Source organism: Bidens hawaiensis, unplaced genomic scaffold (assembly GCF_021521415.1).
Source record: "Bidens hawaiensis isolate Kalapana, Puna unplaced genomic scaffold, B.hawaiensis_p1.1 tig00034755_1, whole genome shotgun sequence".
Classification (NCBI taxonomy): domain Eukaryota; kingdom Viridiplantae; phylum Streptophyta; class Magnoliopsida; order Asterales; family Asteraceae; genus Bidens; species Bidens hawaiensis.
In genome coordinates this window covers 59,338-76,354 of record NW_027496043.1, presented here as the reverse complement: position 1 = coordinate 76,354, position 17,017 = coordinate 59,338, and the positions used below count along the sequence as shown (strand labels likewise).

General features: G+C 36.5%; 1 protein-coding gene and 1 pseudogene across 1 annotated transcript; one reads left to right on the top strand and one right to left on the bottom strand.

Moving 5' to 3' along the window:
* Positions 1-1,025: 1,025 nt before the first annotated feature.
* LOC143586657 (putative disease resistance RPP13-like protein 1) lies at positions 1,026-4,835 on the top strand. The gene has a single exon (XM_077068148.1). The coding sequence runs from the start codon at positions 1,026-1,028 to the stop codon at positions 4,830-4,832; it is 3,807 nt and encodes a 1,268-aa protein (XP_076924263.1). The 3' UTR covers positions 4,833-4,835.
* A 955-nt stretch (positions 4,836-5,790) lies between these two features.
* LOC143586652 (kinesin-like protein KIN-5D) lies at positions 5,791-14,941 on the bottom strand (annotated as a pseudogene).
* Between the last annotated feature and the right edge of the window lie 2,076 nt (positions 14,942-17,017).

Genomic DNA, 17,017 nt, shown 5'->3' with positions numbered 1-17,017 from the left:
CAAACACGACCTGTTTAAAACCCATATAGCTAATATAATCCTGCTACTATCAATGAAAACACGAAAAGTATAGTGACATTGTTAATTATTAAAAACGCTGGTTCTTTAGTATAATTCTCTCATTGATTAAGGAATTTTATGGTTGCGGCTAGATACCTAGATGCCAAAATAGTTATAAAAAAGGATATATCTTTACTATAATTTGTTTGATTCAGATGCGGTTTCTTGATACCGTGTAAAAATTATACCAAGATTGAAAAAATTATTATTAAAAGTGACTAGGTATGTTGTTTTGAATCGCAACTGATTGCCAATCCGTCCTGAAGCTAATGAATACCCGATTGCACTAATCCAAACTAACCACAACCGATTAAAGTTGGACCCGAACATCAAAACTCTGACCATTTAGAAGACAGAATGGCCAACATATATATCTCGGATCAATTCTCTTTCTAAACATGGAAATAATTTATACTATGCAATTTTATATGACACTTTTGTAAGGCCAAAGATGTGACTTGCGATATCAAAGTATGAAACCCGTTATATATTTAACTGAAAAGCTTCTAGAATGTTAGTTGTTTGGCTATAAATAGAGCCTTATGTTGCTAGTTTTAGTGTGTGTTTTGTATGGTGTAAATCATCCACCCAAGGGGAGCTCACCTTGGGTGGGTCGGTTCGTGTTTAATATATTAAATCTTCCAACCGATAACGAGATCGTTCATTTATATTATCTTTATATATTTGTTCGATCGTTTGATTTACCGCACCCGTCTTGAGCGTTTATCAAGAACAAAGCCGTTCGTTGTCGGATCCGGTTTCGGGACCTACAACTTTTAATTATTTTTTGTTATTGTGATAAATATTATTGTAAAAGACAAGTGCACATGGAGGGGAGACTTTAAACGTAGACCTGAAGTCCACTCTCATAATCATCCACACAAATTCAATCTCTTTATCCCTTGACTTCATCTTCATTTTTCATACCAAACCATATTCATTTTTCACACCAAACTATCTTTCCAATGGCTATTGCTGAACTCTTTATTGGAGCATTCATCACCGTGTTGTTCGAGAAGCTGGCCTCTGGTGACTTGATCAAGCTGGCTCGGTCCGTAGGAATCTATTCCGAGCTCGACAAATGGAGTAGCAAATTGACCCAGATCCAAGCTGTGCTGGTCGATGCAGGTCAGAAGCACATACAACAAAAACCTATTCAGTTGTGGCTAGACAGACTCCAACACTTGGCTTATGAAATAGATGATGTACTCGATGATCTGGCCACCGAAGCTATGCGTCAGAAGTTGAATCAAGAATCTGATGCCGGCACTAGCAACAAGACGAGTAAGGTATTAAAGTTCATTCCAACAAAATTTCAGGCTCTTAAGTATGGTCATAAGATGAGTTCTAAGCTAGATGAGATTACGACCAAATTGCGTGCTCTAGTTGACGATAAAAATCTTTTGGGTTTGAATGATAAGATTGGATTAAGGCCAAACAAAGCCAGAAGAGGGTTGGAAGAAACTTCACTGGTTGATGACTCTGAAATTATAGGGCGGAGAGGCGATAAAGAGGCAGTGGTGGGGATGTTGTTGGCCAGTGAAGCTTCAAGTAGTAAAAATGCCAGTGTCGTGTCCATAGTTGGTCTGGGTGGGATTGGAAAAACCACTCTTGCCCAACTTTTGTATAAAGATGAGAGAATAAAGGATCATTTTGAACTCAAGGCATGGATTTGTGTTTCTGATGAGTTTCATGTATTTAATATTAGCAAGGCCATTTTTAAAGATGTTGGTGGGGATGACCGAAAATTTGAAACTCTAAATCAGCTTCAAGTGGCTCTTACAAAAAAACTTTCGAAGAGAAGGTTCCTATTTGTTCTAGATGACGTCTGGAACGAAAACCGTAAAGAGTGGGAAGTCCTCCAACGCCCTTTTAATGATGGGGCTCCTGGAAGTAAAGTTCTTGTGACAACACGGAATACCAGGGTTGCATCCGTTATGGACTCTATTCAAACATACCCTCTCGAGCTTTTGTCTGATGAAGAAGCTCTATCTTTATTTGCTCAGAACGCCTCAGCTGATCAGCAAAACCTCGATCTGAATCAAGCACTTAAACTGTATGGGAAAGATATCGTCAAGAAATGTGGTAAGTTGCCTTTGGCTTTGAAAGCACTTGGGAGGGTCTTTAGAACAAGATCAAGTTATGAGGAATGGGAGGACCTCCTGAATAATGAGATATGGAATTTAGATAGTAAACGTGAGATTCTTCCGGCTCTTATGCTTAGTTACTATGATCTCCCCCAACATTTGAAACAAATGTTTGTGTATTGTTGCTTATTCCCGAAGGATTATATGTTCGACAAAAATGAACTCATCCTGTTATGGATGGCAGAAGGATTTTTGCATCAGCCAGACAGATTAATGGAGAGTTTTGGAGGGGAGTGTTTTGAAGAGCTAGTGTCGAGGTCATTTTTTCAGTATGCAACCAACAATAAATCACGATATTCAATGCATGACCTAATAAATGACTTGGCTAGATCTGTTGCTGGTGAATTTTTTTTTATGTTGGATGCTAATGATCAGGATGGAGCTATTGGTCAGAAATTCCACCACCTTTCAATTATTCGTGAGTACTATGGAGCACACAAAAAGTTCAAGGCACTACAGAGAGCTAGACGCTTGAGAACATTTTTAACCACGTCGGTTAATCAGTTAAATTACTTGGATAGATTTTATGTATCAAACAAGGTTCTTATAGAACTACTTCCTCAAATGAAATTCCTAAGAGTGTTGAGCTTAGCTTATTATAATATTACAGAGGTACCACATTCCATTGGTAATCTTAAGCATATGCGGTACCTCAATCTTTCAAACACTCCGATCAAATGTTTACCCGAACAAGTCGGTGACCTTGTTAATCTACAAAGCTTGTTATTGTCAGGTTGTGATAGTTTATCTACCTTGCCAAATAGTACTTTGAAGTTAATTAACCTACGGCATCTCGACATTGCTAATACTTCATCATTAGAAACGATGCCATCGGGACTTGGTAGGTTGACGGGTCTACAAACTCTATCCAGAGTCATTATTGGAGGATCTGGTGAGTTCAGATTATCCGACCTGAAGGACCTAGTGCATCTTCGGGGCCTGCTTTCCATTGAAGGGCTGCACAACGTGAAAGATGTGTTACACGCAAAGGAGGCAAACTTACAACTAAAGAAGGGAATTTGTGATTTGCAAATGGAATGGAGTGATGTCTTTGATGATTCTCGGAATGAAAAGACTGAATATGAAGTGCTTGAAGGGTTAAGACCTTTCGAGAAGCTGACAAGCCTCGAGATTGCGTACTATATGGGAACAAAATTTCCTAGTTGGGTAGGGGATTCTTCATTTGATTGTTTAACCCGGCTAGCATTACGTGGTTGTAGAAGATGTACATGTTTACCAACACTTGGACATCTACCTTCACTTCAAAAGTTGGTTGTTAAAAGCATGGATGGGATAAAGAGTCTGGGTTCTGAGTTACTTGGACCTTCTAATTCTTGGCATGGTGTTGCATTTCCATCACTTGAAGTTTTGGAATTTATAGATATGGAGAGCTGGGAGGAATGGTCAACTGGTGGTGGTGACAAAGATGGATTGTTTCCTTGTCTTCGTGAGATGTCTATAATTAATTGCCCAAAGCTAGATGTAACGGCAATGGAGTTAATACCATCACTTCAAGTTTTACATGTAGAAGGATGTTCTTTAGCGGTGTTAAGAAGTATGGTCGGTGTATCTTCTTCAATTGTTAGATTGACAATGAATAATATTAAAGGACTTACTCAGCTCCATGGAAAAGTTTTAGAGCATCTTAAGGCAGTTGAAGATTTAAGAATTTCCAAGTGTGATGAACTCGTTAATTTGTGGGAATCAGAGGCAGCGGCATATGCAATTCTTGTGAATTTAAAGAGGTTGAAGTTAACCGGGTGTAAAAACTTGGTATCATTGGGAGAGAAAGAGGCGGACCTGGTGATTAACATAGAATCTTTTATAGAAGTGATAATCGAGTATTGCCCGAGGTTGGAGAGTTACAAATGTCCCAATAGCATTGAGAAGTTGATAATAGAGGGTTGTGCTTCACTTACATCGTTGACCATTTATTTTTGTGATAATCTGAGGTTGTTTCCCGAAGGATGCTTAGCTCATCTCACCAGCTTGCTAATTGTGGGTTGTGATAAGATAGAATCCATTCCAAATAATGGTTATGGTTTTCTTCCATGCCTTTGCTTGAGACAACTGACGATTTTCAACTGCAAGAATCTGAAGTCATTTCCTCATGAGCAATTGCAAAGTCTCACATCTTTGAAAAGTATGAGGATAACTAATTGTCCAAGTCTGGATGAGTCCTTCCCATGTGGTGTGTGGCCTCCTAATTTAAGTTACCTAAAAATAGGAGGGTTAAAGAAGCCAATTTCAGAGTGGGGGCTACAAAACTTCCCAACCTCACTTGTTGTATTAGATTTACATGGTTTTTATGAGTCAGGAGTGGTTTCATTTGCCAACTTCACTTTCCTTCTTCCTTCATCTCTCACTCGTCTAAATATCACTGAGTTTAAGGAGTTGGAATCACTCTCAGGTGGCCTGCAACACCTCACCTCCCTTCAACATCTTCATATTAGGAGCTGCCCAAAGCTAAGAGATCTGCCAGAGACACTGCTGCCTTCACTTTCGAGTTTGTGGTTGTGGAATTGTTCTTCCCGAGAATTAAGAAAAAAGTGTAGAAGAAGTAGAAAAGGAAAGTACTGGCCCACCCTCTCCCAAATCCCACACCTGGATTTGCCTTGGGAATGATCGATCAGCTTTACAAAAGCTTCTATTTGGGATTCATAATAAAGCCAGGTATGTAAACTACTAATTACCATTACTCCATCATATATATATTTCTATAATTCATGACTATCATTGTATTTGTTTCATAAAGTTGTCATTATGGAATGAATTAATGCATCCTGTTTGTTTTGTACACTGTATTTAGCTTGTGCCTACAAGATGTTCGATCAAATGCTTCTGTAAGAATATATATGAAATTGATATATATTGATTGATGGATAAAAAAAACAAATCTTGGATATGCTTATTGAATCATATATTTGTTGAACCATCTCTAATTTCATTTTTCTTTTTTTAGTAATTTTGAATGCTTTTCGGTCTCTCGAGGGGACAGCGATATCATCAACACGTATTGTAGTATTTGTGAACATTGTATTATTCTCTTTGTAAAAAATACATGAGTCGATATCTTTTGCGAGACAATCACCAAGTCATTTATATCACACCCATCGCGACTTGCGACTATACTTTATCTCGTGATTGTTGGTTTCGCAATCAATTGTAAACGTTTGGCGACTGTCTCAACAAAAGCAAATTATGGATGCATACAAGTTACACGAAGTTCAACACAATTTTTTTATCGTTAATAACTTAAGAATTAAGTTCAGTATTATTACTAAAAACAAACCTCATGAACTTCAATTTGCTACATGATAGTCATTTAGACGATGCATTAGTATATTAATTACTCTAAACGATATTATATATTGCACAGTACAAATTCTTATAATCAACACCAATCAGTAAATGTAAAAACAAACCAATTATGATGCACTGAATTAGTTATACTCATAGATAGCAACACCATTACATAGTACAAACTCTTACAATAAACCGATGAAACAAAAACAGTCCAGATTCAAAATCCTAACTTTGAATCTAGAAGTAAAATGATGATTTGTACATATCTTTATGTTTCTTAATTAATAGCTGCAAGTGGCAGTCTAGACTCCACATGCTTCACATCTCCATTTGGCTTCAATGAAGTTTTTGAATCCCAGTATTGTTTCAGTAATTCTTCAAACGATGGCGTTTGTAGTTCTTCAATGGATCTCATGCTTGGTAGATTGAATGCCCTCTTTTTCGGTGTTGAACATGAAGGTTCATCAACCTTTTATAGCACAACATAATATCATCCCAAAATTAGAAAAAAATTGCTAGAGTACTTTTAAATATATTCGTTTTATACGTGCAGTTGTCAATCGGGTTGAATTCTTCAACCCAAAAACAGTTCATAGTTTAATTCGTATTAAAAACATCAACCTTATCCCACACACTCATGTTATGAACATCTATAGTTTAACCAACTTATCTAAATGCATGTGTCAAACAAGTTGTATAAAATGGGTTAAACGGGCCATAAGCAGGTTAGCGGGTTGACTTGTTTAATTGAACGCAGGTCAACCCGAACACGACCCGCTTATTAAACTGGTTACATGTCAACCCAAAACCTAATTATCTGTGTCATGTTTTCGGTCGTGTCGGAAATTGTGCTCGAAGTAATTTTTAGTTTTTGAATAATTATTTGGCGGGAAGTTTGTTCATTTATCAAACAAACAAACATTATTTTAAGTTCGTTTACTATTCATGTTTTTTTCTACATTAAATAGTTTTAGACTTTTAGTAATATTTATACTTAAACAAATAGACATGAACTAACCAATATTTACAATAGGCTTTCTTAATAAACATGAACAAAAGAGTCAGGTCGTTTAAGGGGATTGGAATAGGAGGTAGAATGCGCAAAAAAGTAATTTTACTATATGATTTTGAGGTAAAATGAGAAAACTAACCACGTAGTCATTTAACAACGTTTTTCCAGCATTTTCTGAAATCTCTATGATCTTATGATAGTGTCCGCCCTTTAATTCCCTTAATTCTCCACAACATGGAACAATGATAGAATCAAGATTTTCACGTGCATCATGGTCCAGTTGTAACGAATCTGCAATGGTTTTTTTGTCAATAAATTAGTAAAAGCATAATTATAAAAACACATTGAAATCTACTCAATTCACATGCAAAGTTATATAAGAAATGCTTACGGTCGATTGATGAAAGTAAGTTTTTGCTTGCAACGCTCGTGTCGTCAAGTGCAGATGACATGGCAGCTGAATACCGTGCACGCAAGATTTGATTGGCTTCCAAACCTCCCCTAAAAAAAGGTATAAAAACAGCTAATTTTATTGGTGAAATCCATAACTCGAAACGTGCACGCAAGTAGTGGAAATTGGTCGGATTGAGTATTGGGTCAAATAAGTTTGGAGTGAAACTTGTGTGAGGGTCAAGACGGGTTGGGTCAACCCGTCAACAGAACGTTGAACACATTTGAATACACATCAGCAAAAGTTGATTAGTTTAACTCGTTTGACCCATTCCATTTCCTTTTTAGGTACCTTGTTAAAGATTTTCCAACTTGACCTGTAAAATATCTTTTACCTGACTATTTCATCCACAGATGCAACATTGCTCTTCTCTAAACTGATCAACGATTCCTGAGCACTGTTCCATTGCTGCGACCCCATTTTCGTCTTTTGCAAACTGTAACATTTGATAAGAAGTCAACAATATTGATCAATAAAGAAAACCATTCTGTGATTATTTCCATATGTTTTGAAAGAAAACTAAACAGTAAAAAGTATGCATACCAATTTTGAAGAACCTCATCGAGGTCTATTTTTCCACTTTCAACAGCTGCAGTGTCTTCAAGATAGTGGCTTTCAGCCTTTTTGGTGTAATTGATCCAGTCATTCCTTATGCAGGAGCTTGAATCTTTCATTGTAGCCATTTCTTGGTCAAATCTTTTAGCTTTACTAGCTGCACTCTCTCGTAGACCATCAACCGCCGTTCTAACCTGTTTAATATGATTAGCATAACTTACAAGTAAAAGTCTTTTAAACAGCCAAAAAAAAAAAAAAAAAAAACGCAAACAATTCTGCCACTTTGAGAAAGTAGGTTTTGGCCATACCAGTTCTTTCTTTCTAGCATTTGAAACTGCAAACAATTCTGCAACTTTCTCCAGAAGTTGTTTTTCTTCAATTGCAGCACATTCCTGACACAATAAATAGAATGAGAAGACCAAATCATGTTAGAACAACCACAAGTTAAACACGATTTTATTACCTCAAACTTTCTTTCAAGTTCAAACAGTTTTTGGTCATTGACCGTTTGACCCTCTTCAACAATTTTGTTGCATGCACATCTAAAGTATCAAAAAAGTTCATAGTAGTCTTAGATATTGTTCTGGAAGTTTCCACAGCTCTAGAATGTGCCTGCATATCACATGTAAAAGGTGACATTACTAAAAGTACCAAAAAGTATTATGTTTAACTTGTCATATATCTAACCGCTCGTTGTTTTTGTGCAAATGCGGTTAGTTTATTTTCCTGACTGTAGAGAATGCTCTCAAGATCACCAAGCAGTTTTTCAGCTTCTGATGCAATACCCTTGAAAAGCTGGAAATGAAACAGAAGCTAAGTTATGACATATTAATGTAAACATTGTAACTTTTGAGACTTGAGAATAAAAGTTAATATGTTATGCATACCTCCCCAAGAGCAGAAGAGTTTTTTGAGACTTGAGAATTCAAAAGTTCAAATGTTGACTATGAATTCCCGTTAAGCTCATCAGCTATATCGTCTAAAGCTTTAATTCCAGAACCATACATTGTTTTTAGTTTCTCTAGGGCAGCTCGAAGTTCTTCGGTTGCCTACACTCCCCAGAAATTCACAATGTATTCATATTAATGGGTCAAAAAGGCAAAATAAACACAAGAGTTTAAAAGGAGAGGTTAAATTAGTCAAGTGGAACGGAAGTTGCCCAAAGTGTATCATTATTGATTGAAATATTCTAAAACATTGCAATTGAATACTTAGATTATTACTGAAATAATGTAATTTTTGTAACTGTATCTGAGACCATAAATATTTATTAAATTTTTAAACGTAAGAAACACCCTAATTCCTTTATTCAAAGCATTTAACTATTACTGAAATTCAATAAAATATGTGTAATCCTATTTGACACCCTAAATAAAAACCTGAAAGTTTTAGGCAAAAGGTGTTTTGGGTTAACCTGACTCACTTTGTTATCTGGCTAAAATAATAATATATACCTCGGTCTTGGTGGATACAAATGCCTTTCAACTGTTGCTCTTGTTGTGTTACAGAAGCCACGATAGTTTTATGCAAAGTGTCAAGTTGTTTGGTTAACCGAGATTGAAACTGTTGGACAAGAATTCTGTTCTCATCTTCAATTTGGTCTTTGCGTTCTGTTAAAGTCAACATGATAAAGAAATAAATGCCAATTTTTGCTCCATTCATGAAAGAACATTTATAAATTATAAATTTTGTAATTTAAGGTTCGTACCAATTTTGGTGAACAGACGAGACACGTCTGATGCAGCATTCTCAAGCTCCCCACGAAGGTCAAATGCCCGATCAAGAAGTGCTTTTTCTGTTAATATTAAAAATACCATTGTTATCAGACAACTTTGACTTTTATCACAATCCGTATTCTCAGCAGAGGTGGCAATATGGGTGGGTAATGCAATTTGGATACAGGGTCAAATGGCAATCTTTTAGTATGGGTCAGGTTGACCCGAAATACTTTCTTTCCACCTTTTTAGAAATAGGGTCAAATGATTAACTTTGGACCAGTTTGGATACAGGGTCAAATGGTAATCTTTTAGTACGAGTCAGGTTGACCCGAAATACTTTCTTTCCACCTTTTTAGAAATAGGGTCAAATGATTAACTTTGGACCAGTTTGATTTTTGTGATCCATTTGACCGTTATAACAAATTCCTAGTTGACCAGTTTATATGGGACGAAATTGTCATATTGTTACTCTCCTGTTATCCTGAATAATTAACTTACGACAAAACATTGCTATCAATTGTTAAAAGGATTGAATAAAGTTTGACTTACCAGATTTTAAAAGGTTGGAGATAAGAAATTCTTTCTCTTTGATTATTACATTTGCTTGTCTATGCTTTTCTTCAAGATCAAATAATGAATGTTCAGTGTCTTAGAGCTTTATCTGAAGGCAAATAAAAGTATGATTCTTTAATGTCAGAAAAATGAAAACATCATACCAAGTTTCTTTTCTAAAAGGAAAAAGCATATCACACCTCTGTCTTCTCAAGCTTCTCAGTTAAATTTGCAGTTATTAACTGCTGAGAGTTATAAAGTTCCTGTAGCTCCATCATTTGCTTTTTTACAGACAGAAAACCATATTAACAAAAAATCTAAAAATAAAATAGAAAAGGTGGCAAATTTAACATCTTTTATATATACCTTTCCCCTAGATTCATTATCAAGTTCCATGCGCTCTATCTTCTCAGTCATTGCCTGAATAATTTCATTATAAAAAATCACTAAACTTTCAATACAAAGAGAAAGATAATAATTTCAATCAGGCGAAATGCAAATTGATGGAAAATTACTTTTTTCTCCTCTTCTTCCTGAAGATATCTGTCTTTTGGTATGTAAATCCCATTTTTCTCTCTAGCAGCATATACCTCTGGTCAACCAACAGTAACAGTATACAGATTGTTAAGTATGGGCTACCTTACTGTGAGAGTTTAAGAAACAACTGGTGATGAGGTAATTTCACAACCTTGCTTAAGCCGTTCAATTTCAGAATACAAGTCCTTCATCATTGCTGATTTCATCATCTTCTGATTGATCTAAAACATCAAAAACAAAAGGTCCAGTCATCACATGCTGAATAGGCAGAAGCTTGTCAACTAACAAACAAACTGATGTAGTCAGCACTAACCTCGGGTTTGTTCTTGATATTTTTTGCGCGATGAGCATAATCTAAAGTACTTAATGTTTCTTCCAGTGAATGGATTGAAGGGGAGATTGTAGCAATTATGCATGTCTTTGTTTTCCCTCCCAATGCGTCTCTCAGCAATCTTGTTAATTTACTATCCCTGTTGTTAAGAATAAAATATAAAGCATTTAGATGGTTCATCCAGATTTGTGTTAATAATAAATCAATTAGAAAAATAACTAATAATACCTGTAAGGTATGTGTCCTGAACGCTCAACAAGCGTGTTTATGACTCTGCCAAGTGTAAGCAAGCTTTTGTTTATCTCACCAGCTTCCCTAGCTCTACCCTGTAACAATTGATTTCATGAAAATTTCTAATAAAGTTTTTTTATCCATTTATAATAGGGATAGTGTATATATTGGTCACCCAAGTATTTGGTGGTTCTCCTTTGAACACACCGCTAAATATATTTATATGAAATGTGGAAATAACAAAGAGATTTAACATGGTCAAAACAATTACAGCCTACTTTCATACCTCTTTTGCACCAGACCTTGAAATATTTTCTGAACCAGCAAGATCAACAAGGTTAAGCTTTCCACATCTAATAACCTCTTCACCCTCTGGGGTACGTTCCTTGATATGAATTGTGATAGAAAATATAGAATGCGAACGACTACTTTGTTTATTCATAAGCGTTTCTGCTGTACGTCTTTTAGCAGAACCTTTTTCCAATATTCTGTATATTTCATCAGCAGTAGAAACTATCTCCTCTTCTAAGCCTCTAACAAGCACACCACCCTTTCCATCTTCCATTAATGCTATGGGTTTCTTGGACTTATCTTCGGGAAACTTTGAAGCCTCTTCAGGAGCTAAAAGATCAGTTATTTCCTCATTGTACAGCTCTAGAAATGTAACTTTCATACTATATTCTGCATTTTGAGCTTCTAATATGTCAAATATTTGCCTAACAGCCCTGGGAATCACACCTGCATCACTTGTTGGGTTATGAAGGCCTTTGGGCCGGTTTTATTAGGAGGCCCAGTTTTGGTTCCTAATTATTTTTAACCCTAATATTGTTTATTATATATATCCCATCATGTAATTGTAATCTTTGTTCTGAGCTAATAAGAAAACCTAGTTGCAGCCCGTGGACGTAGGTCCCCTCGCGGGGACCGAACCACGTTAAATTCTTGTGTCGTTTATATTTTCGTTTATGCGTGTTTATCGTTGTGCATGTGTGTGCTGTTTCGCTTCCGCGCGCCGCTTTGTTCCTAACAAGTGGCATCAGAGCTTTGGCTTGTTGGACACACGGTTCGTTGCACTGGTAACGATTTCGCAGAAGGTTTTGGTTCGAATCTGTTTTTTGGTGATTAGGGTTGGGTAGGTCCGTCACCGTGAATAACTCTTGGAGATCGCAGGGTTAATTTCTGGTTCGTGTTCATCAGTGATCGACAGTCAAGATTGGTGGCTGTCAGGCTGAGTTAGGGTTTGACTATTTATTATCAACCGTAAATTAGGGAACCGGGTTTTGTGAAGACCATTTAGGTTCGGGTTCAGATTTGTTTGCAAGAGATTAGTCTGAGGTAACTTTATATAGTTTATTTACAGTTAGTTGATTTATCGGTTATTGCAAGAGCAAATCGGTTTATTTGGCAGTTTTCTGTTGAACAACCGTCAAGTTATGGCCCGTGCCCTTGTTGTGTCTGTTCACTGTTTTCGATTTGTTCTCGTTTGTTATTGTTATAACTGAAGACGAGGTGGTTATGATCGGAATGTTGACGGTTATGGATTTTGGTTGATTGGTTTGTCATGTGAACTTGGATATAGTACTGGTGATGGATAAACTTGGAGAAAATGGAACCAGCGGGTGTGCTGGTGACGGCATAAATGAAAAAAAAAATGAGGTTAGTGGCAAGTCATGTAAACTATTGCTCGTTTGGATGATCTTTCGGTTAGGGTTTGAGTTAACTGATCGTGTGTACGGTCATAGAACCCTTGGTACCGCTTGATTTCATGAAAGTTCTACTGTTGTTATAGCTGTTTGCCTGTTAGCTGGTTCGAAACTGTGATTATTACTTCTTGTTCGTTTGGAATTGTAAAGTTATATCTTGTTTGGTGGTGATCAGTGGTACACCATTTGAGAGGTTCAGGATCTCGTGTTGGGTAAAGTTATTTGCCGGGATAGTACGAGTGGGGTTCATCTCATGGAGTGTTGGTGTGGCATGGGTTGGGATAACAGAGACAGTGGGAGCTGGGCATAGTCGACTTGGTAGGTTGCGTAAAGGTGAGACATTTTAAGAGTCGATGTCGAATGGTTTGGAATTCTGCTTTTGAGAATGTATACGGGGTTGATGCATTGGGACTCAGTGAAGGCGGTGAAGACTCTTGGGTTCAAGATTCTAGTTTGCTTTATTTCTTGTTACTCACTTCAATGAAGCATTTGTTGAATCTTTTAGTTAAAGACTTTGGAAGATACGGTCTCTGTATCGTCGGAAGAAGAGAACCAACTTTCGAGTTATAAAGTCTTGGCTCGCTAAATCGGGTAGAGCTAAGGGGTTTCAGTTTGCAGACATGAAGCCTAGAGCCACAGTGATGTTAGCTTGAGCGTATTCGGAGGTCTGAACATGTTCGGGGTTTTGGCAACAGTGGGAGCACGCGGTGTGTTCTAGGTTCGTTTCCAAAGGGACGTTGGGTTCGGAGGACCAGGAATCCGAATGTGAAAATCTCTCCTGGTATAGTCTGCTGATTTGGAGAGTGTTTATCCTCTGGAAGTCTTTGAAGCCGGTTGTGTGAGTAAGTGAGGGTCGGTTAAGATTGAGGATGAGTCATTGGCGAGTTTTGTCATGGCTGGGTCTGGGATGACCGGATTGGAGTTCTCGGGAGCTTCAATAGGCCTTTTAGGTAACTGATGAGAAGGGCGGATGCAACCAGGGTGTGGATTGGTAGAAATCTTAGTTTGTTCCTAGAGAACTGGAGGCTTGGAGAACTTCTTTTGTTGAAGTTTTAGCTTGTTCTTGGAACTGGAGGCTTGGTAGATTTCTATTACTGAAGATTACTAGAGTTACTGGATGAATGAGATTGTTATATTTACTTGGATGGCAGGCTGGAATTTATCGCAAGGCCTTCAAGTGGGAGATTGTTGGGTTATGAAGGCCTTTGGGCCGGTTTTATTAGGAGGCCCAGTTTTGGTTCCTAATTATGTTTAACCCTAATATTGTTTATTATATATATCCCATCATGTAATTGTAATCTTTGTTCTGAGCTAATAAGAAAACCTAGTTGCAGCCCGTGGACGTAGGTCCCCTCGCGGGGACCGAACCACGTTAAATTCTTGTGTCGTTTATATTTTCGTTTATGCGTGTTTATCGTTGTGCATGTGTGTGCTGTTTCGCTTCCGCGCGCCGCTTTGTTCCTAACAACTTGGGAATTCCCCGTTCTGAATAAAAAAGACGGTTAATTTCTGGAGAAAAAAATCACAAAAAACACAAGGGGTTCATGGTTTCATTCAATTTTGGGTAAAAGTGTACCTTTTTTCGCCCTCCTCCTTCCATAGTGTATGTTTTTCCAGTTCCTGTTTGCCCGTATGCAAATATAGTGCAGTTGTAGCCCTCAAGAACTTCAAAAACTATGGGAGATACTGCTGAATGATACAAGTCCCTTTGTTCAGATTTTGGACCAAATACCTATGAATATTGTACCACATTAGCACATGAAACTATACACATATACAGATTTAACTACTTTCCCCTTTTAGAGATAAAACAGTACACATGTTTTGTCGCTGTAAAGGTGACTGCTTGAAGAGACATTTGGCAAATACACATACCTTATCAAACACAAATGATCTATCAATCTGCTTGTTAGCTATGGTTTGAACTGCACATACTTCCCTCTTGTTTTCTGCACATGTAATCACCACTGGTGTGTGTAGTCTTTCTTCATCAGGATTCAATGGTCTACACATTCAAAAACACCACAATAATACAACTTTTCATAGACTAACATTCAAAATTTAGAATTATATTTATAATTTATGCTTGAAGACGAAAAAAGTACACACCTGCATCTCACAACAACCTGAACATTTACCCCCTTTTCTTTATCATGTTTCCCACTCATATTTCCTTCTACATGTCTGAGTTCTCGTGCTGACTTGTCAATAGACCTTGGAGTCTGAGATGGTGAACTTGGAATCGTGTTTCCTCCCTTCTTCTCCATAACTTTACAATTAAGTCTTCAAATCAAGAAATTATTTTTTGAAAATTCACTGAAAAATATGAAGCAGTCAGTAAACCTGGAGTTAAGTAAAAACTTAAATCTAACACACAAATATTTAAGAAGAAATTTGAATAATAATAACAATCACAGTATCCAAATAACACAAATTATTCACTTCCAGATCAGATCACAAACAATTGAGTATACAGTGCTAGTTTCACCGGTGGAGTCAATGAGTCAACTCGTTCACAACTAGAACTATCTTTGCAAGGTAAGCATTAGCTATCACAATCCCACAAAATGCAGATTAAAAAAAACCCTAAACAATAACATCAACAATTCACCAATATATAATCGAATCTCATCATTCAACGACTGCTCGATCTGAATAAGCGATTATAACAACAGCTTCAACTGATAAATTCAAACAAAACCTAAAATCTGCTTCAAATCAGCAATACAATACCAAATCTCATCAATCAACAACTGCTCGATTTGAACAGTGACTATAAAAACAAATTAAACTGACAAATTCAAACAAAACCTAAAATCAGCTTCAAATAGCAACATATAACCGAATCTCATCAATCAGCAACTGCTCGATCTGAACAGCTATCGAAACAACAAATTGAACTTAATTGATAGAAAACTCTAAAACAAAACCTAAAATCAGCTTAAATAAGCAATATATATAACCGAATCTCATAAATCAATGACTTCACAATCTGATTAGTGAACATAACAACAAATTGAAACGGTAAATTAAAAAAAAAAAAAAAAACCAAAAATCTGCTTCAAATTAGCAAAATAATATACAACCGAATCTCATCAATTAATAACCGCTCGATCTAAATAAGCGATTACGACAGCAAATTGAACCGATAAATTCAACAAAAACTATAAACAAAACCTAAATCTGCTTCAAATTAGCAACATATAACCGAATCGCATCAATCAGCTACTGCTGGATCCGAATCGCATCAATCAGCTTAAACTAGCAATAATATACAACCGAATCTCATAAATCAATGACTTCACGTTCTGATTAGTGAACGTAAAAACAAATTGAACTTATACTAGCAATATATAACCGAATCTCTTCAATTAATAACCACTCGATTTAAATAAGCGATTACGACAGCAAGAACTGATAAATTCAACAAAAACTATTAACAGAACCTAAAATCTGCTTCAAATTAGCAAAATATAACCGAATCTCATCAATCAGTTACTGCTGGATCTGAATAAGTGAATGAAGCAGCAAACTGAGAGTGATGGATTAACAGAACACAATGAGTATACCTGAAATCGGCGTCAAAATGATGTTGAGTGAGTGTATAGAGATTGAGTATAATTAGGTTAAAATGTAGAGAGAGAAAGTGAGAGTCCGTGAAGATGATGTGAGTAATAATATATGGCCGTTAGAAGGGTGTTTGAATTTTTATTAAAGCTGACAGAAGGGGATATTTATAATAATAATAATAATAATAATAATAATAATAATAATAATATTTATTTGTTTTATTACTATTATTTTATAAGTTTTTAATAGTATGTGTTCAAAATAATATACGTCGGGAAACAAACAAATATTTGAAATTTTATGGTGTAACGGGATTTTAAAATTTAAAATTATTGTATTTTAATATATTTTATGACATGAGATATTCATATACATCTTCACGTACCACTTTTCGCCTATAAGAATTATACAGGCCTTAAGACGTGTCAGTTTGTTTCAGAATTTGTCGTTTTTTGTTTCTAGTGCCTTGTATAGGCGTATAAACACTTTTTTTCAATAACTGAAAGTTGTGGACGATGGGTGGTGTATCAGGCTCTATACGAGCTTTTGAAGACCTATACGACTCGTATAGAGCTATTCGGAGGCCGTGTACGCTGCAAAAAGTTGTTTTCTGTGTCCACTCTGTACATTTGTCAGTCATGCGTAGTCTATACGACAGTCACCATGGGGGTGGTGTATGAAGAACATCCCCATTTTAATATTTATTTAGTTAATTATTGAATGGACGGCAAATCTTTCAAATGGGCTACTGCTAAATTCACCACATTGAGATACACTCGTCTTTTGATCCGGGGAAAACCCTCACCTAAGGCCAATGCCCGTGAACACGTGCCGAATGCACGAT

Bases quoted from the DNA above. Each gene is read 5' to 3' on its own strand.
- LOC143586657 (XM_077068148.1), top strand. From the start codon at position 1,026: ATGGCTATTGCTGAACTCTTTATTGGAGCATTCATCACCGTGTTGTTC.